This window comes from Herpailurus yagouaroundi, unplaced genomic scaffold (genome assembly GCF_014898765.1).
Source record: "Herpailurus yagouaroundi ecotype Mexico unplaced genomic scaffold, PumYag 355, whole genome shotgun sequence".
Classification (NCBI taxonomy): Eukaryota; Metazoa; Chordata; class Mammalia; order Carnivora; family Felidae; genus Herpailurus; species Herpailurus yagouaroundi.
In genome coordinates this window covers 8,269,933-8,297,856 of record NW_024412572.1, presented here as the reverse complement: position 1 = coordinate 8,297,856, position 27,924 = coordinate 8,269,933, and the positions used below count along the sequence as shown (strand labels likewise).

Sequence of the window (27,924 nt, the reverse complement as noted above, 5' to 3'; positions counted from 1 at the left end):
TGTGTTTTAATTTTGTATTTTCATCTTGAGCAGAGTTATTAGAAAGGGAATAGTTGATAGATGATAGTTAAATCAGTCTCTGAAATGAGGGAGCAGACATTCTGTTCTTTGTTCTCATCTTTGACTGTCTTCTTCTCTTTTCCCTGCACCTGCTCCTTCTCCCAGATTCCCAATTAGAATTCAGTTACTAATGAGTAGAAACACAAAGAAATCAACTGGGGAGGGATTTGAAAACAATGGACATAATTAATGCCTACTCACAAGGACAAGAAACTGGACTCACATGTTAGACACACATATGTGTGTTAGGATATATATGTACACACATTCCTACACAGTAGGGATTTTAAAACTCTAATGGGAAGACCATAATCTAACCCGTGCCCAAAGAGATGGAGCCTGGAGGAGGGGAGGAGGATGTCTGATCAAAAAAAAAAAAAAAAAAAAGAGTCCATCTTAGCAAAATCTCAACTGTTTTTTAGACTCCTTGGATTCTAAAAGGAATATGAGGCTTTATAGATCAACAGCTATTATTTCCCATCTGTGACTGATTTCTATGAGCAGAAATGATGACAATCAATGCTACAAATGTTGCTCCAGGTAGACAAACTGTAAGGACAAGTTGGTGGTAGAAGGTTTCACTGTTCTGGACTCTGTCTCCTCCCTCTCCCAGAACCCAGCCCAAGACAGGACAGCTGCTCACTGTTTCGGGGCTTCTCCTCATCCATGCCTTCATCCTCGTTCTCAGGGTCGATGTCCTCTGCCTGGGTGATCCAGTCCAGGTAGCCCTTCAGGTCCTCTTCCAGCTGCTGCTTCTCTCGCAGCTTCTGGAAGTCTCCCCGAGCCTTGGCCTTCTCTCTCTCTTTGGAAAACTCTCTGGCAAGAGAGAGTGGAGTGGCAGGGTAGGGGAGCACATGGAGGAAGAGGGCCAGGTGGGTGGGAAGGAGAGATGGAGATAAGAGGAAATAAAGGGATTAATTTCTTCTCTTTGCACCAGGAGACCTGCCCACCTGCCCCTGCTTTCTACAGACAGCATTCTCTCATCCCAGGCTTTGTCTTCACTCTCACATAAACAGAAAGTCACTGAAGTGGACATTCTTGACACAGGCCACCAGAGTACAAAGTAACGGATAAAGTCCATTTCATTATTCTTGGATCACGGTCACAGACTTTGTCTTTTAATAGTGACTGTACTCCAGTGACCTGGAAACCCTTTTCAAACAGTCACTTAAAACCTCCATGACAGTTTTGGACCATGCACTTTCATTTTCCCCTGGAATTGGGTGGCCACTGGAAAGCCTTACAAACATCTCTGGATGACAAAGGTGTTAGGACTGGTGGTGTGCCAAAGCCCACTCACCCGCACTGGCTCCTGGGAGCCCACCACACACAGCTCTTTGCTGCTCTAGCTTCACTGATATCTCCTTGTGGCTTGAAATTGGCCACGGTGGGAATATTTACACCATGGAAATTGGCAAAATGCTACAAACTAGGGCTTTTTCTCCCTGCAGAGCCGATTGGTAAATATTTACCAGTACACCACTGATTTAAGGCCCAGGAGATTTAACCTCCTTAATCTCTATTCTTACTACTAGAGCTCGTTTTGCCACTTTTAACATGCCTGGAAGGATTCCTAATCTAGAGAAAGTTCTTCCCCACGAGGAGACAAATGAGGACTCCAAACACAAGAAAATGTCCTGGGGGCTGCCCTTTATGTTAAAAAAGAAATGTAATCAGAATGGAAAAATATATAAAAGAAAGATGATATAAAAGTTAAATGATGCATTCAGTTTAAAGTAATCATCAGTAGAAATTGGAATTGGATTGGGATTTGCTGAAAGAAGGGCGTACTGAAAAATTTCTGACAAAATTGGCATTTCTTTCCTATTTTCTGATTCTGTTCTTATTTTCTCTCTGACTTCAAATGCACTTTCTAGCAAGAAAGGGGCTGGCAGCAGAAGGAGATATTCAAGAGGGCTAGTTCTGAACTCTTAATGCCTTTTCTTCCAAAATAGGACTATAGGAGCATTTTCGTCTTTGATATTTAGTCAATGGGAAATGGGGCCCTTGGTGGTGGTGGTGGTGGTGTGTGTATGTGTGACATGTACTGGGCATCTTGGTTAGTTCACAGAGACCTGATTCTTCCTTCTCTTACCAGTAAAGGCCTAGTTCAGGGCAGGAGGCTGTAGCAATCACCTTGAAGGCACAAGCCACACTAAGGAAAGGCACCTTGGAAGGAAGGGCACAGCAACAAATCACAGAGGGACAAAAGCTCAGCGCCTGAATCCATTCAGTCCTCTGTCACCACATCCACTATCTATTTAGTATTTGCATTTTGCTTATATGGCCTCAGAGCGTACAGATTTTTAGCATTCACTATTTTTATGGTGAAAAGGGGTTAGGACAAGGAGTGGTCTAGGGAATTTTTTAATTGGGAGATGTGGGGGCTCTCAAGCTAACGAGTTTTCTTGAACTGCTGTCTTAATGATGCTCTGCTTTGGATGGAATTTTCTTCTTAAATTTGATTGAATCCAGTTCTAATTGGATTGAACTTGCTCTTTCTCCGGCTTCCTGCCAACTGGCAGTACCTTCATTTTCTTCCAAGGAAGTTTAATGCCAGGGAAAAGCAACCAGATTGACAGCTCAAAATGAAGATGGAAGCTTTGCCTTGCTTTGTTCCCTCCCCCCTTTTGCTGTTGCGGATGAGCTTGGATATGCCCCCTATATCTGGGCATACCACCTGGGCTGTAGGCTTGTTCTCTAGAGATGGTCACCTCATATGGTAGTTCCTTCCCCATGCAAATCCATTCCAATAGCTGTGCTTCCAGGACCCTTCTCTGGACTATCATTATGCCCTCATACATTTGCATTCTCCATTCCTTTTCTGTGGAATGGGTTTGGAGTTGTAAGGTGACTTAATAGTTATGGGTTCACTTTAGCTCTTTTGGATTATTTTGCAGAGGTCTCAAGTTCTAGTTACAAGACAACTACCCATCCTTCTGGAGTCAGGAGAACAGGGTTGGAATCAAACTGGAGTAGGGACAATCGATCCAGTCTTATGTTACAGCATTTGCCCCATGGAATGAAAGTTCATCATCCATACTCCAAGACTCTGGGGAACGTACATAAATATCCACGAGGTTGTATTGGGGGTGTGAAGGGAATGGAGAAGAGGCAGGACTGGATCTGAAGTCCTTCTGGCTCCCTTTGGCTCCTATAGTGTGAGGGGTATAACTAGGCTTGTGGCTGGATGCAAGGTGAGTCACAGTTTCTCTCTCCAGATCCCAGGCAGTAAGGGATTTTCTGGTTCGCTTTATCTCCTTGCCTGGATGCTAGCCATGTGCCTGCTCTGGGGACTGAACTAATGAAGACATGAAGTCCCAGCCTGATGGGCTGTGCTGGGCCCAGGGACCAGAGCTGGTCAGACAATCAGCCATAGCCATGGCATTCGTTATAAGGCAGGAGCACAGCTCTTCACAGCAATGGCCAATGTGAAAAGTGAGAGGTGGAATAGAGAGCTGGGGCCAGTATTCAGTAATGTAAAGCACACAGAGGGAGGTGCATGTGGAAAATCCAATCAATACAGAGGGCTTGGTGGGGCTCTAGGCCCTCTCATGATCAATATAGTCGATTCTCATTATTCATAGATTCTGTATTTGCGAATTTGACTACTTGCTAAAACTTATTTGTAACTCCCAAATTGATATTTGTGTGCCATTGTGGTCATATGTAGATATGTGCAGCATGGGGTAAAACTGGAATCACACTCCTAGCTGAGGTTAAACAAGGCAACACTCTGCCTTTTTTTCAGCTCTTATACTGTAAACAAGTGTACTTTTTATGGTCTCTTTAGTACCATGTTTTTCACATTTCTGCACTTTTTATTGGTGGTTTTTCTGTTAAAAATAGCCCCCAAACACAATGCTGAAGTGCTGTCTAGTGTTCCTTAGTGCAAGAAGGCTGTGATGTGCTTTACAGAAAAAGTACATGTGTTAGATAAGCTCCATTAAGGCATCAGTGATAGTGCCATGAGCACAATGTTAATGAATCAACAATATATATTAAATAAGATGCCTTTAAACAGAAACACACATAAAATAAGGTTATGTATTGGTTATTTGACAAAAATCTTGTGGATGCTAGCCCTGTATTTCTCCTAAGAGTAATGGTTTAGTATTCATTAACTCAATGTTCATGGTGACCTCATAAAGCATAACTATACAGAAAATGAAAATGACTATAGATGTTGCTATCTCTTCTGCTTTCACCCACAAAGAATGCATGTCCTGGCATTTCTCTTGCTTCTTTCTGGGCCTAGACATTGTGTCTTAACTATGTGCCATGGGCCAGGCATGCTGTCAGGTTGCAAAATGCCTCTCCACCAAGACCCCTGCTGTTTTGGGGAGTCACACCCATTTCCCAGTGGGAAAGGGGACAGGATGGCTCTCCATCTAAGAGATCCTGAGCTCTTTGTCTACTGAAAGCACATGTCTGAAGTTCTCTGCAATCACTTAAAAACAAAGAGTGACCAGATTCCAGAGGCCAGGAACTTCTACCTGACCACAATTTAAGTACAATGTTGGGAATCTCACTGTCACTGCTTTAATTTTAGTAGGCTGGAGACAGAGATTTCTGGAGAGAAAAGCAAATATAATCCAATTCTTGTTGGTGGTAATACCAGTCCTGTAAGCTTGTGAGGATCAATAGATAATGAACACTAAACCATTTTGAAAAAAAAAAATCCATGAGATGTATATTCTTTACGCTGACTCCATCTGGCTTCATGAGGAAGAAGATGCTCTAGATATGTGAAGGTTCTAGGTAAAGGATGCCTAACTCTCTGGTGATCAAAATCTCAAAATTTCTATTTTTTACTTTATAGAGTGTCATCTTTCCTTCCTGCTTTAACAGAATAGTCCAAGCACAATTTAACTGTTTTTGGTGACTGAAGGACATAATTTATGAGGATGAGCTACTGTGTTGGACTGTAAATAATATAATCACTAACTGATGGGTGTAGGGGTTCTTCTTGTTGGGGCTCTTTCTGTTCCCAGTGGCTGTTTCCAGCAGCCAGCCTATGGGTTGGTTCTGCTCCCTCTCTGCTCCTCTCATCCCTCCTCACTACACTTACTGCTATTCACCTCTCTGCTTCTTGACTATGATTTAGGAATGTAGGATTAACTGGTTAACTGGGTTTGGGGACAGTATAACATGGAGGATAGAGGTAGAGGCTGTGGATTCCCATTGGCTGGGTTTAACCCTGGATCCTCCATTTTCATCTGTAAGAATTGAAGTGAAATTTCCTCATCTGAGCCTCAATTTTATTCTCTATAAAATGCAGCTATAAATAACACCTAACTCATAGGGTTTTTGTGAACACTGAATGAGCTATATACCTGCAGCTCCATGCATAGAGCCTGCCATGGAGAATGATGGTTACTGTTCATGTTATCATTGGGGCAGTGAATTTTGTGGGGCTCTGAGAGTTTTTTGGGTACTTTTGGAAGGTTGGCTTAATCAGAAGTCTGAATGATGAATAAGTGGGATTTGGGTTGTATTATTGTGGTGACTTTTATATTACTGTCCTGTTTGATCAAGATGGTGACTCAAAACTGAAACCACTGCCACCATGTGGTCAGCCAGTAAGAGCCTGATTCCAGGTTTTGTCATTGAGTGGACTCAGGGCCACCCATTCAGAGTGGCCAGCCCTTTTGACTGATTAGGAGGCCTCCTTAAACCAAGAAGGGGAGATGCCTTTCCACAGACACTTCTTTGACTAGGCAGAGGATGTGCCCAGTGGCCCAGGAAGACTTGGGAGATTCTCCCTCAGCAGTTTTGGAGCTGCGAGGAGCAGACTCCCACTCTGGGTCAGGGAGCAGATGCTGGGGAAGGTATTCTACAGAGACCAATTTACACAAGAGCCAATTCTGAAGTCTGAAAGCCTTAGTGTTCCTATTCAGAATCAACTCAGGTTTGAAGTATTACTATGTGCCAGGGTTTGGTCTAGGTATTTGTACACACACTATCTCAATGGGAATGAGTTGGGCCAAGACATGGTCTTCAAAACAACTTTTCTGTCACATCAGCAATTGTTGCCATTTGATTTCTCTGCTTTGATATCACCAAGAAGACAGCTTTCCTGGGGGAGCCAAGAATGACTGTGAGTGGATACTTTGCTTGATGAGGGGCCTTCATGGGCTAGTGCTGATTCTCTACTTTGGATTCCTGAGGAGAATTTCACTTGCTTAGAATCGATCCTAATCTTTGGGGGAAGAAAGTAGAATCATTTTTTTAAAAGGTTCAGAGCTCTGGCTTGTGTTACAGCTTAAGTTCATTCAGTGTATATCCCACAGACACCGATGAGAAGATGGGGTCCAGGCTGTGCCTGAGTGCTGGTCCTCGTTCTGATACTTACAAGCATAATGATGTCACACAAGTCACTTACATCTGGGTGCACTTTCCTCATCTTTAAAAGGAAAAGGTTGATGATTCTATTCAATAATTACAGTTATGATAGGCACCAAGTAAACAATAATCATTGTCATGACAGCACCATTATTGAGCACTTACTATATGCTAAGTATTTTACACAAATGATCTCACTCTATTATCACACCAACCTGTGAGTTGGTATTATTATCTTCATTTTTCAGATGGTTTAAAAGGGTGAAGTCACCAAACATTATGCATCTAACAAGTGCAGAGCTGGGGTGTTCAAATTTGTCTTGGGTGAGAGTGATGAAGTTGGATTTTTTAATGCTTTCCTTGGTGATTCACATATAAACACAGTGGCATTTTCTTGTGTTGGAACACAGAAATCAAAACCTTTCCACCTTCCAGGCAGCTAATCAGGGGCTTATGCTGTCCTGTTCATCATTTTTTCCCCTGATGGAAGACACTAGTTTCCTGTGTGGCCTTACCTTGGCAAAAGGCATGGTGTCATCAAAGTCTCTAACAGGCCATCCACCATGGCAAGAAGTGAGGGTGGAAGCAGATTCTTTCCTTCACCAAATCCCAAAGACTAAACCTGATGCTCCTGCAATGCATTAGGCAATGGCAGGAGACAGAAGTAGCTGTTCCCAGTTTATGTACTTAGTAAAAATGAAATGCAATTGTTCCCATCAGGCCTGACTTTGTCCCAGCATTAATGTCCCTGGAGACATAGGAAAGGCTACTTGAAGCAGCTGACCTGTCTTGAGCAGGGCAGAAATAGATTGTCCCCCACCCCCATGTAGCGAAGGCAGCAGAGTGGGTCACCCACGAGCAGGTCACCAGGAGCATTTTGGTGTTAGGCCTTGGCATGGCTGGCATGGACTTGTGAAGAAGAAGGTACATTGAAGAAATGCCCAGTGAGTCTCTGTGGTATCAAGAGGGCCATCCCCAAGGTGGCTTGATGCCTCAACCACAGGCTATTTCTACCACTTTTTAACTTTATCAGAGGAAAGCCCAAATTAGGCAAACTTCATACTTGTAGCCAAGTAGATAAACTTAAAGGAAAGTATATTCCATCTCCTCTATTCTCAAATAACCTATGGCTTTGAACAGCTAACTGCCTTTTCCACCCAGAAAGGGACATACAAGACATGGACCGCTGAGTCTATGAATTAGAATCAAAGGGGATTTTATTTTTATTTTGTATTTGTTTATTTATATTCTATTTAAAATTGTTTGTTTATTTATTTTTCAACTCTTACTACTCCGGTCCATTTAGTACTGAATAAGAGCTATCTGAAATTTTTACTGTTAGCCTGTCTCAAACTGTAATTAGGCAAGTACCTATTTGCAAGGCTGTTGCATGTGTTAGCAGCACAGTCTGTGAATCTTCCCTGCAATCCCTGCTTCCAAACCCTTTCAACTCAAGGGTCTCACCATGCAACTCCTCAGGTAAAAGGAGAAGCATCCTGCCTACCTGAACAGCCACTTGATGGTAGGAGGGGGTTGCATGAGCTGGCAGGAGACAGATGAGTCTAGGTATCTCCTCATGAAGCCCAAACCAACAGATTAATCCTTGTACATTTGATCCTCTGTCCAGCCAGACCAAGGACATTCACTTCAAGGCTCCTGAGGTGGCCTCTTATCCCAGGTTCATCAGAGCCAGAAAAAAGAATAAAGCCAGGAATAGCATAAAGAGTAAATAAAATAAATAAAATCAAGACCTTTTTCCTTGGTCCTGCTTACCCGCTAAGAACACCGAGAACCAAGTTAAGTACAAAAAATGACCCTATGATGATAAGTGTAACAAAATAGATCCAGGGCCAGTCCCTTCCTACGGCATCATTGACCTGGAAGAATGGAATGATAGTTAGTGAGGCACACTCAGCAGCCGAGCACGGCCAAGTGCCCATCACCAGCTCCTGGACACTGACCCAAGCAGTGCCGGGACCTGGGGATCCTCTAGGTCCAAATCAGAGGCCAAATAGCCTGCCCAGCCAGTGGGTCAGAATCTGTGGTTGAACAGGGACTTTTTTTTCTGGTTTTCCTGGCCTGTTAGGATCCCATCCCCGAGGACCCTGGTGATGTATATAGTGGGACCTGGGACCTTGCTCGGCTGCATTGTAAAGAGTACATAGAAACGGTAAGCTTACCCGCTCAACACACCGAGAACCAGATTTAGAACGAAAAAGGATCCAAAGATGACCAGACTGACAAAATACACCCAGGGTAACTCATAGCCCATAGCGTCCTGCATCTGGAAAGATGAAGAGCAGAATGAGAGCAGGAAAAGAGCAGGAAAGAGAGAGCAGAATGAGTTAAAGTGAGGAGGCAGGCATGAAGGGTGTGAACAGAACTGGAGACTTGTGAGGCTAAACCAGGGTCCATGGTTACCACTGTCACCCTCAATGTTCAAAATACTTCCTCATGACCCTGACCTGACCTGCAAAGGCCCTTTGCAGGCTTTGCCTCAAGAGGAGGCTTTTCTGGCTCTCTCTGTTGTTTTATTTTCTGGAACACAAAGCTTCCTTCAATGTTTTCACTTGTCTAAGAAGGTGGGCCACCTGAAAAAACTATTTCTTCAGTGTAGGATGGTTTTAGCTCAGTTGGGTTTACATGGCATTAAATCCTTCACTGCACTCTGGGGGTACCCTAACCTTGGTGTCAGGAGTGCCTCAGCTCTTACTGATGGAGCCAGAAATCCAGAATCTTCAAGGACGTGAGGAAGGAGAGAACTTCCTAAGGGGCTTTCCTGATCTGGGCCCACGATTTAGAGGCACAAGTCCAGTGCTTCACGAGCACTATGGGCCACGGCCCAGGAAAGATGGTCGTTTTAGTTATGTATTCAGAGAACAGTTCCAGTCCTGCAACCATATTTCCTAGATGGAAAGAGCCTGTAGCCTGGAGACTGTGACCACACCTAACAAGGGTCATGGAAACAGTCTGAAAGGCTGCAACCCCCTGGAGTAGCTGGAGGCAGTGGTGTGCTGGAACTTGTTCCCCTAGGCTTTGGAAAGCCACTGCGTCTCTTCCCAGTTCCATGTTCAGTGATGTCACTACGGTAGCCTAAAGCTGACCATGGTGGGCAGAAATGCACAAATGACACCGATCAGACCCCTTCTCCCCTTTGCTCCTAAGAATTGGTGGTTAACATTTACCAGCACATCACTGGCTGGAGGGTACATGTGAACATGATGCAAGGTGATAGAGCAGCATTTTTGTCAAACAGGAAATTTATTCTGATTTAGTTTCTCAAATTTACTTCTTTTGATGCTTTCTGGCTAGACCAATCAGGATTTAGTCTTATCTTCCTAAAATGAACCACAACTTTGCCCTTGTGAAATTCCCTTACAGGAATCCAAATTCCTAATACAAAAACTTCCTGAATGAATTAGTGGATCTCAGAGTGTGGCCCTCACCTGCTTAGAAATGCACATACCTGGGCCCCTTCCTGAAACTCTGCAGGTGGACCCAAAAAGCCATGTTTCAACAAGCCCTGCAGTGAGTCTGAAGTATACTAAAGTTTGAGAACCACTGATTTACACCATTCTCCATAACTCCCAACTTCAAAAACAGGGACGCGACACGACAAATAGTGATTCACTATTTGTCTCTGCTTTGTTGCGTGGCAAAGTTCTTGAACGTGTGGTCTGAAGACCACCAGCATCAGAATCATCTGGAAGAATTGTTACCATTGCAGATCCCTGGGCCATTCCCCCCAAATCGGTACACCTCATAACTCTGAATGTTAGTCACCCAGGTGATTCGAAAGCCAGGTGCCTCAAATGAGTCACATGTGTGCTGGGATAGTACCGCCCTCAGCCCTCAGGGCTTCTCAGGCTCCAAGAAACCTTATCCATGTGCCTAATCACGCTGGACAAATACTGTGTTCTCTGTGTGCTGTGAGTGGAAAAGAATGAGAAGTTCTGGGAGACCTACCTAGTTGGATTGGTTTGAAGTGTTGTATTCCTATATGTTCTTTTCAAATCTAATACTATGTATCTGGGGTTACTATATTTTTGTTAGAAGAATCTACCAAATGTAGCCATACATTTGAACTGAGTCACTCACTCAGCAAAAGAAGAGTTCCCAACATTTGTCCACTCAACCATTGCATAATTGGGTTTAACATGAATTTTTTGAGCATTCCCATTCCCAAATACTCTGCTGTTTTTCACATAGTACTTATCACTTTCTAACTGTATAACTTATCATACATTTATATACACATATTTATTATGTGTGTGTCTTCCATGCGGAATGTAAGCTCCATGAGGACAGGCAGTTCTGATTTGGTTTGTTCACTGGTGCTGAAAACAGTGCCTTGCACATGACAGGTACTCAGTAAATGTTGAGTGAATCAATGAACTTGATATGTGCCAGGTACTGTGCTATAAATAGGAAGCCCTTGCTAGCATGGGGGGACAGATAAATAAAAGGCAACTACAACTGGAGGTGGTAAATGCAGTTGTAGGAATAAACACGCAGGGTTATAGAAGCTCAAAGGGAAGAGTGGCTGTATGAGGCTCAGAGAAGCTAGCAAGGGCCTAACCAGGCAGGAGTGGGTAAACCTTGCACTATGGGGTCACTGAAGGCAGAAGGAGTGCTGGAGCAGGAACGAAGCCCAGAGGCCATGCGATCCTATGACAGAATGGTGGGTTTCCTAGGAACTTGGCAATTATCAAAAATAGAACCCACAGCTGAAAAGCCATCCAGGCTCTGGGATGGAGGCTTTTTCCAGTGGCTGAATACTAAAATATCTAGCAAAACAGCAGTTGTTATAAGAGACAGGTTAGTAAAGTCTGTGTGTGTCAGACTGTGCCCCTTTCACAAGGAGCCTGGGAGCCTCCTTTAACCAGAAAGTAACCAGCAGAGGAAAGACCTATAACTACCTTCACTCCCAGGAGGAGAAAAAGAATATGGCAGTCATACAGGAAGGGGCAGGACTGGTGAAATAAAGTTAGGGAGGAGAAAGGCAAAGGCACCACAGTGAGCTAGGCAACCACAGGCCACATAATGATTGTAAGGATGGCCATGTGATCCCAGGGTCTGTATGTCACATTTTATTATGGGGGACCGTGAAATATGCCATTCCCTAGTCTTAGCAGTGGTCTCATTAGAGTTCACGTTGGTTCAACAGTATTTCATGCGTGCCTACTATGTGTAAGACACCATGTTCTGTGCCAGTGAAAGCGACGGGGTTGAAAACAGCCCTGAGATAGGAGAAGGCATCTGCCAGGAGGTGTTTATAGAAAGTGGATTCAAGGCCATGAACCCTTCAGGTGTCCTAGCTTTTCCTTTCTTAGATTAAGTCCTTCCAATGAAAGTCAGAGCCCCTTCCTCTTCCCTAAGTTAGCAAGGGTGGGCAGGTCAGGAAGCTGATGGAAGCTGTGGACCCACCTGAGAAAAGCACCAATGGTGCTTTGCATACAACCCCATGGATGCATGTTTCTGACCAACCAACTGCTCTGTGCTAATCCTAGAAGAGTTTTCCCCAAGGGGGCCTGTTCTGAGTGAGTTCTCCTGCTTCACCCAGGATCTCAGACCTCCTCACCTTCCTCAGGACAGAGGGGAACAAGTAGTTCCAGAAGGCAATGGCATGTTTGCTGCAGTTCACACTCTCAGAGCTGCCTCTGGAGCCCAGGCATATGGTGAGTGGGAGTGAGGGCTGATTGGCACTGAACCAACCTCCTTGGAATTAAATCTCTCCTGACTGGTTTCTCATACCCCTAAATTTGTGCACACTTAACCTCACAGAAAACACAGTTCCCCAGGCCACATATCTCTCACAAATCAACAAACTCATGAACCCTGGAAATTTCCTTGGGCTCTTATTCAGATTGGGTGTCCTTTCCTTTGTGTCACAAGGGGAGTGACTTCCAGCATCATTAAGGACTTCAGATAGATGGAGCTATAGACCATGTTGCCCACAGATAGCTCATAGAGAGCCTCATAACATTATGATCTGTAGATAACATCATGACCCATAGATATCTCATTGATATCCTCATGACCCATAGATTTCTCACTGATATCCTATAACCTCAAGAGCCATAGATACCTCATTGATATCCTCATAATAACCTCATGACCCATAGAAATCCCATTGATATCCCTATGGTAACCTCATGACTCATAGATATTTTCATGACCTATAGATATCCCGTAGAGAGCCAGGGCTATATTCAGGAGACTCAGGATCCCTACCTCTCTTTTGTCCTATGCTTTTGGTTTGGTCTCTCTCTCTTTCAAAGGTTTAAGATGCAGAATAGCAGGTGAGGAGCAGGAGGTAGGAGGACAGGTGGGGAGATTAACAAGTTCCTAAGCAGCCACCAGTGGGTGATTCTCTGGTCTGTGTGGCTCAGGCCTGAGAGGAAAGCACCCCTTTCTTGTCTTCTCTTTTGCTTTCTCTTCTTTATTCTAGGCCACCTACTTTTTGGGGCAGACTGAGCAGAGAGCATACAATGCTGGGTGTCTCTGAAGTAGGGCAATGCCTGGAGTGATGAGATTGATGTCTTAAATCAGCTGGAATGGAGCTATTAAGAAGAGAGAGAATAAATAAAGACATATTTTTTAAAAATGACCCAGATTGCTGACACCCTTATTTAGAGGTGAAAAAGGATGGGTTTTCTCAAACCATTAAAGCTATATGTTTCTTAGGCCTATAACAAAGGAAGCTTTGTGACTTTTGTAAGGAAGGCATGTATTTAGACATCTTGATGTCCACCATAAGCAGCCATTGTGGCCTTCAGGCCCAAGGACTAACAGGATGACACCAGGCTTTGCTGAAACACACACCTTATTAAAATAATTCCCAGAATCCATAGACACACCAAAGGTGATACTGAATGAAAAATACAGAAGAACCTTTTGAAAATAACATTTAATTCCTTGAGGGCAACTTCAACCTTAGACCTTCAAATCCAAATTTATTTTTTCCCAGAAAGAAAAAATAGGAGGAACAAAACCCCTGGACCCTAGTCTGTCAAGGCTACTCTCAAGCCTAGCTGATTTCCATGAGTTTTCAAGTTGTGGTATTTTCTCCTATCAGATTCGTAGCATAGGCACTGGGGATCTAAAAAGACTAAGTAGTTTCAGCAAATGCCAAGAAGTCTGTCACTTGTCATCAAAGGCAGGAGGTGTAAACCCATAAAAGTCACAGTGCTTTGCACAGAGTATCATTAGAGGATGATATGGCTGCTAGAATCATTAGAGGACATGGGGTTCCCATCCACAGGTCAATGAGTAGCAAGTCAGACAACAGGTACTACCTGACTCCTTTCCACCCCCTGCACCTATTTATCATTGTACAAGGAAAACCCGTGAATGCCTCAGGGCACAAGTAAAAGCCTGGATTATGTGGGGAAAGACACCAACAGCCTCCTGACATAAAGGCAAGCCAACAAAATTAAATCCTTGATCTATTAAAAAAAAATCCCTGAACTCAGTTAGAATCATGCATTGACATCCTGGGGAAGTTTAGAGGGCTGGTGGCCCCAGGTATGAACACCTGTGTAGGAGAAGGCTGGCTCACAGACAAAGGAAGAAATGTTTGTTTGTCCTGGGCAGCCACTAGGTGTGGGGTTGAGTTTGATGCCTGTGACTGCACCTCTAGGTAGGTGGCTTTTCAGACACATTGAGGCAGCTGAGCTGAGCTGTTGAGAGAACCTAAAACACAGTTCTCTCCAATCTCCCAAAATGTTATAAACCTTGCTTTTCCCAGGAGGAAGAGCCTCAAGGCCAGTGAAATTCCACTTTCTTCCTGAAGTGCTCTGTGCCAGTGTGGAACTCTCTCTGCTCTCCCTGAGTGTACTGTCATGTGCTGCTAAGTTATGTTTCTTTGTGTGTCCCTTAGCTCTTCAATCAGATCCTAAATTCCTTGAGGGCAGAACACCTCCCCATCTCTCTACCCGAGTCCCTACTCAGTCCTGGGAACACAGTACATGCTCAATAAATGTTTGTTAAATGGAATTATTGAATAATAAGGACTCCTCTAATGCCAGGGAAATGAATAAAATAAAACCAAATAATTAAATAAATAATATCTTTGAGAGATGCTAATTTTCTTTTTGATATGCTTATAAACCACCAGTTTACTAAATGACATTCTTTATTTAAAGCGGCATGTGCACTAAGTGGGGAGCACTTTCACTGAAGCAGATTAAAAGTTAAGAACTGCAGGGTCTTAAGTAGGACCTACCACTTTCTCTACTTTGATACCTGTTAAAGAGCCCAGAATACTGTTTCTAGGTTACTTGAGGATTTTTTCTCAGCTCTTCATTTAGAATGACTATTAGGTCATCAATAGAGCTCAGCTTCATTTCTGCTTTCTTGATGCCTTCAGAGACTCATTTTCTATATTCTGCAGTGAAAAAAGGTGGCTTTTTGAAGAAAAGATTGAGTGGTGAAAAATAGGATAAAGCCTGAATCAACCTGCCTGGGTGTGTGTGTGTGTGTGTGTGTGTGTGTGTGTGTGAGAGAGAGAGAGAGAGTTTAGTAGGAATTATCTTGCCAGCATGTCCAGACATGTAAGTGGGACGACAAGACAAAGTGTGGAGCTGACAACTGACTTATGAAAGGTTAAAACATTAGAATTTTGTTCCCAAGTTCTCCTGCTGAGTCCAAACTAACCCATATATTACAGAAGACACTATTTGTGATTCTAACAAATCTTTTCTTTATATGATTTGTCACTAAGTATTCTTCCTAATCCTATTTTAAGTCCAATTTCTATTTTTTAAGGATCAATGAAACAACTGATCCTGGAGAAACCAAGTGTGGGGGGGTCAATGGGTGGTGTCAGAAAGAAGCGATCCCAGTATGTTGGTGGTAGGGTGGGCTGGGGTGTGAGTCCAGGAAAACCTAGACCAGAGTGCTTTTATTGTGCTCCACAGTATGTAATACTCTTGGGGACCTTGGATCAGGAGGGCACTGAGTGAGCAGAGATCAACAGAATCCTCTTGATGAAGGATTATTCAGTTATCTAGATTATGAAAGAGCTAGAAATGTGTATTCTTGGGTGATGCCTACTCTAACTCCTGCTTCCTTTTCCCACGAGTCTTACATGTGATCCTCTCCAGATGTTCTAAACCCTGAGTAAGTAGCCATGTTATTCTGTTTCACAAGAGCATGTGGCTATCTCAAGTACAAAGTCAGCACTGAACAGACACTTGGTTGATGTTTATGCTACTTAATTGCGATTCGGCCACAACGTGGAAGGGATAATATTCAGGATTTCAAACTGACCCTAGTTCTTGATCATGTCTAAGAATTCTGCAGATCATCTTGATTCAACAGTCTCTTCTATCTTTAGGAAGGCACATACTCAAACCATATAAGACAAGTTGTTTTGAATTATATGCAAAAGGCAAGGGGTATTTTGTTAGAAAAAAAAGCAAACAAAATCTGAACATAGAAATGGAAACCAATGGTAAATGCCATACAATATTGGATTCTTCCCTCGGTTTTGGTGCTTCAGTGCTTCTAAAGAAGGCTGATACTTTTTACTTGATCACCTTTCCCCATCATTTTTAAAGAGGGTGGATGTCCTGAAAGTAAATGAAGAGGCTTTGGCTTAAGAAGCCATTGCCCAAAGAAACCACACCTCAGACTGAGTTTCGGCTTAATTTTCAAATCCCCAGTGTTTCCTACCCCTTACCCTGTCATCTGCGGACTTGGTAAAATAAATGTTTCAACAAATCATTCACCTAGTTGGGGCCTTGGCCCAATGTATGGCTAATAGCTTTAACAGCTGAGGAACTGTTCAAGTATTACAGTTTGATCTTATATTTTTAGTCGACTAACTCTTCAAAATCATAACAATGGGATGAATAACGGATGTCACAGAAAAAGAGAAATAAACTTGATATTACCCATGGTAGGAAGCAGGTGTCTGCCATTTGCTACTGGTGACCTTCCTGGTGCTTTCCATCCCAAGCTTTATCCAGTGATTGAATCAATTGCTTCTTTAGTGCTTTAATGGCCATTTCTCTCCCTAGGTATATCTAACTAGGTGTTTGATAGTTCAAAATGAACCCGGCTCTGGGGTTTCCATTCGTTGCTGTACTTGAAAATCTTGGTTGCTCCTTCCAACATCCTCTAGACTTGCCCCTTGCATTTGAAGGGAAATTCATTTTTTCTGAGTGGAAGACCCTACTCCCCCAATTTCCATGGAAACCATAGCTCCTTAGACTGGTTCAAATCCAGTGGCATCAAAGCAGCACCATGCAGACTGAATAGGTTAGATTTCTAGGGGTTTTCAGACTTTAGCTTGGGAATCAGAATTCCCTGGAAAGCCTTTCCAAAGTGCAGATACTGGGTCCTAACTTTGGAACTTCTCATTCAGTGGCTTGGAGGGAATTAGAAAGCTCCATGTTTTATACTAAGATACATCAAGACTTAGGAGTCTGTGGGTTTAGAGATACAGGCCAGAGGCAAGGAGGAGGAAGGCTGAAGGGGAAGAAGTAAGAGGGAGAGGAAGAAGGAAGAAAGGAAGAAATGGCCATGGAAAGGTCAAAGCAATTAGAAAAATTATCTGAAAGCAGGAGCATTGGGCTGGGAAGTGCTTCCATCACGAATACCCAAGTATGAAGTTGTTTCAGCTTAAGGAGCATATGTGCATGTGCATGTGTGTATGTGTGCAGACACATACACACATGCACATGCACACACACACAACATGGCCATTTTTGGGAAGGTGCTGGGAAAATCAGAGAGGCATGTCCCATGAGCCTGGGATTGTTCCTTCACCTCTGACACTTTCTCTGTTCCCAGCTTGAGCTCTATCACATACACCCCAGGGGAGAAAGCACAACACAGCTGCTGAAAATTGGTAGTTGCAGTTGTGTGCTTCTTCTCATTCCCCACTCTGGCTGTCATTATGACAGTATTTCTTTGGGTCACATCTGGCTGGTGGGGTATCAATGACTTATGGTGGGGGAGAGGGAGGGAGTGATGAAGGAAGATCACAAAAATATATCAGGGCCATCAGCAAAGTAAATTATACCTATTCCCCCAGCCCCACACCCACCCACCCACTGCCACTCTGCCCTCAATTTGCTGCCACAGAAGTCATTCCTATAGCAACTTAAGGCGTAGGGTTGAAGCTCAAGTGATGAGGCTCCAAAGCACAGTTCCATATGATCATATGTTCTATGGCCCATAGCAGAAACCTCAATGTGCAGAAGAATGTTTCTGTCCTTGGCTAGACAGAGGGATCTACCCAAGGTAGAAGAGCCACTTGGGAAATTTGATCAGCTTTGCTAAACAAAATAAATTTGCCTAAGCATATTTAGGCAAATTAGTTCAATTTAGTTCAAATTAGTTCAATTCCTTCTTTTCCTCTTAGAAATTGTTCAAACCAGTTTTGTATTGAGCATAGGCTGGAAAAATGTTTTCCAGTGTTTCATTTTAATTTGAGGGTGAGATGATTTGGCCTTTGTCTTCTTTTCAAAGTATCACAACATAGCAACAATACCATTGGAGCACAGGCTCCAGTTGTACAACCATTATTTAGTTTAGATTTACTGTTTCTCTAGACTGAACTTTTCAGTCTTAACTGGATGTTATTTATGTCTGAATTCTATACTTAGAAGCATCCCTGGCATGCAAGGAATGCTCAATAAATGTTTGCTGGGTACAAGGCTCTTGGGCAAGTTTCTAGTAGTCATTTGCAGAAGTACGCATTTCATAGCAACACAAGGCTTCAGCATGTTGACTAGAACATAGAAACTGGGAAGAAGAGTTTTGAATCGAGAGGACATGGTGCTTATGAAAAAATTAGAAGATACAATACCCTGTACCACATCTCTGTGTTGTTACAAAACTCTTATGATTTTAGGAAGAAGTCAACACCTCTCTTGGCATCAGTTCCTTTCTATCTGGCAGCTCTGTTCAATGGGAAGGCATTCACTTTCCTCTCCCTCTTCCCTGCTTTAGTGTGTAGACACTATTCCCTAAGCAGGATCTTAGGCTGTTTTCAGCATGGCCAAATAAATTTGACTATTTGCAAAACTCTGTGTGAGGTGGTATTTTCAAGACTGGCAACAAGCATTTTTCACCCAAATGCTGGAGAACAACACTGGATTATGGCAAGTCATTCCTCATGCTCAAGTAGGAGATACTATAAAGAATTATATTTTCTGGAGCTTTTACAAATAATGGACTTGACTTTGCCAGAATGGAGACAGCTCAAATATGGTGTGTATATTTGCCTGTCCCATAGGCAAAAATCTGGCACTTTAACAGCTTTGTTGGCAAAGTAGTGTTGGCTGCTGGATAATAAAAAGGGCATCTTGAAAGTAGAAGAAGATTTACTGTCAACTGGTTGACACTTAGGAAGTGGTATTTATAAATATGCATCACATAACCAGCAGAGTATTTTGTTAGCAGTGAAAATAATGGCAATGTATTTGTCTGATGGACGATTCTAATATGATAAGGTATGATTAACATGAGAAATAGAAATATAATAGCATGCCATAATGCTACACAATTCAATAAAAATTGTTTCTTGTTAGAAGACCAAGTATGACTTTTCTCTTTAGCCCTAAAAATTAATAATTGTGCTCTTTAGCTCTCTTTTGGGGACAGATGCAAGACAAGGATAAGAACAGAAGGAATTCCACAATGAGAAGGGGACTTGAATAGAATCCTCGTGTTAGGTTTGGCCACCTCATTCACAGAGCATCAGATGCACACCAGTGTTTCTCACTACAGTAGGACAAACTGAGAGATGACATTTCTCTTAGGCTGGTGGGCAAACAGAGAGACTCATTAGGGTGCAAATTTCATGCTTTGTTTCTCAGATCAAAGGTCTGGAAGAAATCAAAGACATTCATCAACTATTCCACCAAGGTGTGTACGTGACCACAAAGTCATGGGGGGAATGGAAAAAGGAGATGTCAAAGAAAGGCTTGCAGCCTTCTGGACTCCTTGCCTCCACCCATCTCAAGCTACGTACCCAGTATAGCACATCTGTCCAGCCCTCCATGGTGATGCACTGGAACACTGTCAACATGGCGAAGGCAAAATTGTCAAAGTTGGTGATGCCGTGCTTGGGCCCGTCCCAGCCAGGCTTGCACACAGTGCCATTCTGGCACTGCCGCCCATGGCCAGTCTCCAGAGCACAAGGGGAAGGATCATCTTCTGCTGGAACATCTTGAATGACCAGGGGAAAAGAGAAGGAAGCAGAAGGGATGGAGAGAGATGGGCAGAGAAAGAAGGAGAGAGAAGTCAGAGAGAAAAGTGATAGGATAAGGTTGATGGGATAGGCAAAACAACCACAACAATAATGCAGAACAAGTTTTCGTTAGTTCCCCCATAGACAAATTAAACAACATATAGAACTAGGTATTCATTTAGGGTGTCATTGATTTGGTAGGTCAGTACTTTCAACTAATTGTTAGACTGAATTTTAACTTCAATAATTGATTTCAAAGACAGTAAGGCTATTATCACACTTTCTGTTGAAACATGTTGACATCATAGTCAAATGGCCAATTAAAAAATAATGATGATGCAATTACTCCAGGTGGAAAATATCCTGGAAAATGATCTTTTTCTTTTTCTTTCTCTTTCTTTTCTTTTCTTTTCTTTTCTTTTCTTTTCTTTTCTTTTCTTTTCTTTCTTTTCTTTTCTTTTCTTTTCTTTTCTTTCCTCTTCTTTTTCTTTTCTTTTCTTTTCTTTTTTTGGTGATAAAGTCTCTATGGACACTTCCATTGGAATATCAGAGTTTAGGGTGAGGGCTATATTGATTGGAAGACTCTATCACATAATTAGCCAACAAATCCCATTCAGCAACATTTTCTCCACTACATGTTACATGATGCATTACCAGGCATGCAAATCATTTTACAGTGGAAGCCTTTATAAAGGATAAAAAATAAATTTTGACCATAGGGGGAAAGTATCAACCATAGCAATCTTTACTATAACCCTTGATTCCAAATACTACTGACTTTTACAGACTTGCAGCACTGCTCTTTGGTCTCCAGAATTTATACATTTCAGAAGAGATGAATCATTTTCTGACCTCTAATCAGGACAAAGTGGCAGTGGGTAATAGGGAGAATACTCAGTATGGACAGAGTTTTTTCAGAAAACCATATAACATATCTACTGTGGCTATAGACAGGGCTTGGACCAATTCCACATGCCAGGGAGAGCTACTAGGAAATTAATAGTTAAGATGTGTCTTACATTTTTGGTGTGGAGATCATTGGTGAATTGAAATAAGACTTGACTGATCTAAGAATTCCCATTATGGCAAAATACTGAGAGTTGGCCCCAGCTGTGGAAGGTAATAGTTTGGAATTTACAGAAGTTTGTAAAATTAAAGACATTGTCTCATGCTTATAGAAGGTAACAATAATAAACAGAATAGACTCCAATCCTAACAAACAAATGATTGCCGTTAATGACAGTGAATAAATATATGCCCCGGGATAGAGAATTTACTTGTAGTTCTTCATTTAGAGATAACAGGTCACCCTGGGTCTTATCTTGTTTCATATGCATCAAAACAATTACAAGTCTAGTACCTCTGTATTGAAGAATATTGGTTGGTCTTTCTCAATTTGTGGCTTCAAATTTGAAACTGTTCACCCTCAAGAGGAGGACAGGAAGAGGAATATTAATCCTAACTAAGAGACAGTTCTTATGAAAATGAGTTGAGCAGTATGGTTGAAAATATATGCCAGAGTGTGTCTTGGCTTTTTTTCTTTTTTCTCCCTTAACAGCTTTATTGAAATATAATTTACATGTCTTACAATTCATCAGTGTAAATGTACAGCTCAATTATTTTTAGTAAATTTATATAGTTATACAGCCATCACCACAATCCATTTTAAAACATGTCCATCAAACTCCCAAATTCCTGTGTGCCTGTTTGCAGTCAATCCCTGCTCCTATCCTCAGCCCCTAGCAAACTGATCTGCTTTCTGTCTCTATAGCTTTGCCTCCCTAGAAATTTCATATAAACAGAATCATATAATATGTGGCTTTTTGTGTCTATCTTCTTTCTTAGCATAATGTTTTTGTGTTCTGTGTTGTTGCATATTTCAGTATAGTATATTCTTTTTTATTGCCAAGGAGTGCATTTCATTATACGCCTATCCATTCACCAGCTGATGGACATTTGGATTGTTTCCAGGTGTGGGCTATTGTGAATAGTGCTGCTTCCTGGCTTATTCTTGGCCTGGTGCTTCAGGTTGCATGTGATTCTTTCTGTGATGACCAAGTTGTAAAGGTCTTCATCACTGGTCACTGAACTGTTTGAGGGAATGACTGTCTACACCATTTTCTGACTCTAGGGCCTGGCTCCCAGGAGGGCTCCATTTATGTAACTGAACTCTAGTCACAGAACTCTTCTGTGACTTTTGAATTTTTGAAGTCTTTGGAGATTTGGATGAGTTTAACTAATGAGAGGCTATAAAAAGAGGGACACTAAAAAGTGAATCCAAAACCTAAAGAATACATGAAAAAGTGGGCAAGAAACACCTAAAAAATTGAGAGTCTGGAAAACCAAGAAAAAAACAGATCGTACGTGTTGTTGGGCTCTCACCCATTCTGGTGATGGCTTTCTACCGTGATGTGTTCAGTCACTATGATAAGTGTTGGAATGATATAGAAGATGGGAGGAAAAGAGAAGGCGGAAGAACAGAGGGATAACTTGCATTTCTTCTTCTCTTGTTTTACTTTCTAGTGAATAAAGATGCCATTAATCTTTGTATTATGACTGCTCATCTTACAGCCTTCCCTGTGTTCTCTCTTCCTGAAACAGACAAAAATAAGGAAAAAGTGAAGGTTGCCAAAGTGAGTTCTGAGTGTCCTCAAGGAAGAAAAACATATTTTAGGGTATTAAAAAATATATATGTTGAAAGGAAAATGGAATCAGGAGAAGTGATCTCATTAATAAAAAAGAAAGGGTTGAGATTCAGAGATTATTTAAGGCTCAAGCGCCATTCTGCTATTTTAAATGTATCTTGAACAACAATAAAAAAGATTTGAGAACAATTAAGAAGCAATGATGATCTGGTAAAAATAGGTCTCTATAAAAAGCACTAAAGGGAACACTTGAAAAATGTGAACACACACAAATCAGCAGGTCCTTGTGACATGCACTTGAGGGTGGGGGAAAAATGGCTTGAATGTGAAAATGTGTTGGTGTTCTTCTGCAGAGTCATGAAGTCCCAGGGAAGAAAGGAGGAACGTGATGTAGGAAACAGAAACAAAGATGTGGGCCCTGTGTTTTAAAACAGAAGTGAAGAGAAGTAGAGTCATTCTGGAAAGTCCAAATTAAGTTTGTGGTAAAAGAATGGAGGCAAAGATTAGGAGCGATTTTAGAAATGCAGTTAATACCAACAAGAATATGAAATCCTGGGAGAGTGCCAGTAAGGGGTTCCAAGGAGAAATCACCAAAGACAAAATCAATTACTTTTTTAGGACCAACTTTAAGAAGTGAATACAATGGAAGTGATTTCATTTCTAGGTTTGAGCCAACCAATTCTCTGCCAGTCTCAGGGGTAATTAGTGTGCTTGGGAGAGCTATTCAGAGTAGCCTGGCTCAGAGTACCATCAAACAGATGGGACAACCAGAAACAAAAGGTGCCGGCATATGGTGATGTATCTGTTGAGGAACTAGGAAGGCGCCTTGCAGATGCCTCCAGGATTGGAGAAAAATTGCCTCTTCAGAGACCACCTCTACAGGGAACTAGAAGGGCAGCCTAGAGGCTGAATAATGGCTCACCTGGCCAGCTCAAGACCTTTCTTCATAGAAAACATGGCTTAAAATCCAATGTGTCCTAAAATCTACAAGCACATAAAATTCGTAATCTGAGAATAATCTTAGAGTGCAAAAAAGAAGAATTTGATTTAAATTCCATTAAAAATTATGACAAGGGCTCACAAGCACTTTTGAATAATCTAAATTTGCAGAATAATATGGTAATTCAATCTAAAGTCTGAAATTAAAAAAAAAAAATCACCCATTCTAAAGGTGGTACAAAACTCTCCAAAACACATGAAGACTGGCTTCAAAGACTAGAAATTTTTGATCTCTTTGGCTGCATGAAATATGTCCAGATTCCATACACTTTTTCCTTCTTATTTGTTTTAGTCACTACGTAGGTGGAAGAGGCCCTGATGACTGTGTTCTTTTGGGAGCAATGGAGTGGGTCCCTAGATTGTCATCAGATGGCAGATTTAGGAAGGAGGAGCTACATGAGCTCCGGATTGCAGTGTGTTGATTAAAAAGTCTTCTGCAGCCATGTGTCCTCAGCCCCTCTTCCCAGCAGGGAGCCTGGCTCTACACAGAGTGAGGTCACCTTCCTGATGGAGCTGGCATGGCTCCTCTCTTTGGGACACTTCTCTTGGTGTCTGTCCTCTGATATCCTGGCTCTTCAGGCTGATGTTCATTTTCACTGATGGGAGCTAACTTCCCTTCTGACTTGTGGAGTAAAGGGAAAACCCACCACTAAATGATCTGATGCATCTTCTGGTAGGAAGCAGGTGAGCAGGTGACATCTCAAGTATTTTTCCTGGTCTTGTTTTTTTTTGTTTTTTGTTTTTTGTTTTTGTTTTTGTTTTTTTTTTAAATCAAGGATAGACAACAGTATGGTTCTAAATTGGCCACCCCAATTGGTGAGGCCAGTTCTAGTCTTTATCCTAAAAGTGGGGAGGCCACTACAAGTTTTAGCAGGCCAGTGGTGGCTATTTCACCAGACTGTGCAGCTGTGGCACAGAGGAGAGCATCCCACCCTGTATCTCTTTTGTTTATCATGCCTGTTGAGGCCAATGAAGGTCTGACAGTGATGCCTAGTGATTTCCAATGTTCCAGGTTGCTTATTAGCATAGGCCTTTAGAGGATCTTGCCACCAGTGAAAAACATACTTTTGCTGTTTTCCCAGCAGAATGATAGAAACCATGGGTAGTTCTGGGAGCAATGTTCCTTAGGTAAGTTGTATACAGACCTTTGGTTGCAGGGTTGGGTTGCTATCTTTAGCTCTGTGGCAGAGTTTCATCATTTCACTGTCCTCCACTTGGTATGCTGTTGGTGAGAGCTACACCATAGCATATAACCCACTCTTGGGGTCTTTGACACTCAATATCCCTGTGACTGCCTGAGGACTTTGGGTCTAAAGAGTCATCAATCATTTCAATACAACTGCATAAACTTTAGACATAATACAATAGCTCTTAAGCAGGACTTAGAATGAGATCTAATAAAGCTACACAATTAACATAAATGTATTGGCTCAGGGCTGGCTACAGACTGAAGTGAACAAAAAGAAGGATTTGAATTCAAGGGGAAAATACTATTCATTGCATTATTTGGTATTCCTTTAAGCAAAGATGAGTTTTAGCTAAAGACAAGATCTGTTCTAATATTAAAGAGCTTCTGTTTTTTTAATATGATAGCGTATTTTATACAATTATGACCCAAATAATTAGGAAGTTCTCTCTAGAGTAAATAAAAAAAAAAAAAAAAATAAAAAAAAAAAAAAAAAAAAGTCTCTTAAACAGACTCTTCATCAAAACAGTAAAAACCATTGTGTAAGCCTGTGATTATAGATTTATAGTTTTCTTGTTTGTTTGTTTTAGGACTATGGTTATGCAGCAGTGACCTAAAAACAACAAATACCCAGTCAATCCACCCAGTCAAACGAGATCATCCAGATCTGGTACTCTATTTTGGTTTCTGAATATGAATAACCATTTCATTCTTTGTCATACAGATCTGTCTCTCTTCACCATCCCAAGGCAAGAGGGGTCACACTTAATTTAATGCCTGGGCTGAATAGAAATGAGAAGCAGTACTGATGGAAAGAAATGAGGTATCTTTTAAAGCTTCAGACAGATGTTCCCCTTTCTCCATCAAGATGCCAAAAACTAGAATGAAAGATCTTGTTACTGGAATAAAAAATCACGTAAATTTAACACTGCTAACCCCTTTGGGGGAAAGTACTTTTTCAAAAAGTTTTTATGTTAAACTCCTTTATATGTCTATTTTGTCAATCTCTGTTTAAATGTTTTTTTAAAGGTGCAGCTGAGATTTTAGTAACCTAAGACAGCAGTTTGTAGCATATCCCACAAACCAAAACTAGTTGTATTCAGAGAAGTGCTAAATGAGCCAGCATTTCTTGTTAACTATATTGTTTTATGGAAGGAACATAGAGAAGTCTTAAAAAGGTGGGAGGTTCTGCCTATGAATGTAGAAGCACAAAACACTGACACAGAGGAGGCAAGATGAGCCCTAGATAGTGGAAAGAACCCAGGGTTGTGATGGAGGCATCTACTGGCTGCAGGCAAAGCTGCCAGGGCTTTGAATGACAAGTGACACTGAAGGACCAATGGAATAGAGATACACACCATCACTAGGTCAGTTCTGATTCTTTTTTTAAAGTTTATTTTTGAGACAGAGAGAGAGACAGAGTGCAAGCGGGGAAGGGGCAGAGAGAGAGGGAGACGCAGAATCTGAAGTAGGCTCCAGGCTCTGAGCTGTCAGCACAGAGCCCGACACAGGGCTCAAATCCATGAACCGCGAGATCACGGCCTGAGCCCAAGTCGGATGCTCAACTGACTGAGCCGCCCAGGTGCCCTGGGTCAGTTCTGATTCTTAAATTAAAATACTCAAGGCTGGCTTGGTTATGTTTTTTGAATCACACAGCTCACTTAAACTGTTTAGCAGTGCTGGATGTGAGCTGTCTTAACAGAGATCTATTTTAGTAAAAAGAAAAATTACCAAGAGAAAAACAATACCAATCTCTGCCTCTCACTTAACCATGGAATGAAAAGATGAGTCCTTGAATGGAGGAGGCCTTGCTTAGCACCACTGGTTATATGGTGGCAGTTCACCCAACTACAAGGAAAGTAGCAATGACACAGTGAAGCCTCTTGAGAGCTGGCCTCTCAGCATCTTCCTTACCTGCTATGCCCTCCTGGTTGTAGCAGGTCTTATGCATCTTTCCCATGAAGAGCTCCAGGCCAATGATAGCGTAGATGATGATGACAAATAGCACTAACAGGGCAATATGCAGCAGGGGGACCATGGCCTTGATAATGGAATTCAGAACGACTTGGAGACCTACAATGACAAAATTAGATAGTAACAGTGAGAACATCAGCTTCCACTTACTAAACCAAGTGCTATCTCAGATGCCATACTGACATAATCTCAAGTAATCTTTTTAGCAATTCTACTAGTGAGGTATCACAAGTCTGATTTTTTAGATGAGGAAACTGAGGTGTAAGGTCACACAGTGAGTGACAGAACAGGGATTGATATCTAGGTTGGCCTGACTCCAAATCTTTCTTGGAGGCACATTCAAATGAAAGGACTGGCAGATGCTGTACTTCTAAGGGGAAGAACATGTTGTTTCATCCAGAACTATCCAATTTTCTAATATCCTGTCTTAGAGATAACCTAGCATCTTTTTGTCCTAGACCACCATCTCACTACAGTGAGAATTAACTTTGACTAGACACAGCTCTGCAAGGACTTGCTTATCCCTCAAGGTGGGATTACTAGATCCTGTGGCTGATCCATCTGCCAGAAAACACACATCAGCCTGGTTGTCAGGCATCTGGGAGGGGGGACTTTCTTTGTTGAAACTGATTCATACCCCCAGGTTACACATAGGTGGTGATACCTAAGACCTTCTCTGGATCATGTGAGTGAACCTCTCTTCCTACAGATTTCTGGCCAGGCCACTTTCCCTCAGGGCCCATATCTGGAGAACACTAGAGCCCTCCATTGAAAAGCCCCAATGAAGGGAGTTCAAGTTGAATATGTAATTTCCATCTGGGAAGATAAGAAAGTTCTAGAGATGGATGGTGGTGGTCTTTGCAAAGTGTGAATATATTTAGTGTCACTGAACCATACACTTAAAATGATTATAATTGCAAAGTTTGATATGTATATATTACCACAATAAAAACTAAAAGTACTCAGATCCTGCCAGGACAAAAAAAAGTAAACGAAAAATCCTATGTAGCATATCAGTCTTGTCAGTGCATCCCCAAAGTACTGAAGGCTTGTACTATCATCTTATGGGAAGAAGGACCCCCAAACTTATGAACTCAACCATAAATGACACCAAGAATACTCCTTGTTCAAAAGAGATGTTACAAGTTTTCATTTGCAAATGGTGGAGAGACAGTTGCAGCCAGTCACCCCTAGATTACTATCAACAGTGAGTACACCAAATCTTCATGTCCTACGGCAGAAGTGGGGGAAAGGGCAGGTTCTCCTTCCTTACATCTAGGCCAGTTGTGCAGAAAATCTTGTGGCCACCTCTGACACATATATGATAGGATGCCCACCTGTGCATCACATCACACAGGGCACTTTTAGTGTCTGCATCTGACTTACCCTCCCAACCGCAGACATCCTCTCTTGTGTTGGAAGTTTCATCTTTGTATTCAGCCACTGCCCTCCCTCTGCACTGGGTAAACAAAGTCTGGGTCACCCTCTCCCCAGACCCCAAGGCAGCC

General features: G+C 42.0%; 1 protein-coding gene across 23 annotated transcripts in view; it reads right to left on the bottom strand.

The window, feature by feature from the left end:
* CACNA1C (calcium voltage-gated channel subunit alpha1 C) overlaps window positions 1–27,924 on the bottom strand; it is a 761,926-nt gene that overhangs the window by 189,322 nt on the left and 544,680 nt on the right. For 12 of the 23 annotated variants that reach the window (XM_040463040.1, XM_040463028.1, XM_040463022.1 and 9 more), the window contains exons 6-9: window positions 26,357–26,515; window positions 19,394–19,590; window positions 8,179–8,282; window positions 704–876 (exon numbers count right to left, since the gene is read on the bottom strand). In XM_040463040.1, coding sequence (XP_040318974.1) covers window positions 704–876; window positions 8,179–8,282; window positions 19,394–19,590; window positions 26,357–26,515 — 633 coding nt within the window. Of the gene's footprint in view, window positions 1–703; window positions 877–8,178; window positions 8,283–8,585; window positions 8,690–19,393; window positions 19,591–26,356; window positions 26,516–27,924 lie in introns of all 23 variants that reach the window. The other 11 variants (XM_040463016.1, XM_040463017.1, XM_040463019.1 and 8 more) reach the window with 1 other exon arrangement.